Genomic DNA, 409 nt, shown 5'->3' with positions numbered 1-409 from the left:
CGGGGATGCGCGGTGGCTCCTTGTCAGAGCAGCCAGGTACGTGTGGACGTCCATAGGGCTGTGCTCTGGCTCTGGAAGCATTGGGTATTTTTGCTGTTGAAAGATGGAACAGAGCGTGTACCTGTTAAATCCGAGGTGAGCCCAAAGCTGGGAGGGACTCCAAGCGGGTTTGGTGGCACAACTGCAGTTTTAAAAGATCTGAGCTGTTTGGGGAAACAGCCTGGAAAAAATAATTCCTTTTTTGCAATGAGTTCATAAGGACAGATGTGTTGCTGTGCTCTTTAATAAAAATGCTCAACTTGAGAAAAATGTACTCTTGTACCCACTGACTGATGCCCAGCCAGCGATCCCAGACCAGAGACAATCCCCAAACCCAAACTCCAGAAGACCAAGAGCCCGAGCCATCCCC

At 49.9% G+C, this 409-nt stretch overlaps 1 protein-coding gene across 1 annotated transcript in view; it reads left to right on the top strand.

Moving 5' to 3' along the window:
• Positions 1 to 103: 103 nt before the first annotated feature.
• Positions 104 to 409, top strand: part of LOC104523053 (aladin) — a gene marked incomplete at its 3' end in the record, with an annotated part of 5,090 nt that continues 4,784 nt past the window's right edge. The window contains 1 exon segment of the mRNA XM_010165513.1: positions 104 to 135. Coding sequence (XP_010163815.1) covers positions 104 to 135 — 32 coding nt within the window.

Source organism: Antrostomus carolinensis, unplaced genomic scaffold (genome assembly GCF_000700745.2).
Source record: "Antrostomus carolinensis isolate BGI_N321 unplaced genomic scaffold, ASM70074v2 scaffold24523, whole genome shotgun sequence".
Classification (NCBI taxonomy): Eukaryota; Metazoa; Chordata; class Aves; order Caprimulgiformes; family Caprimulgidae; genus Antrostomus; species Antrostomus carolinensis.
Note: the sequence above shows the minus strand (reverse complement) of the source record. Positions and strands in the feature narration are given on the sequence as shown.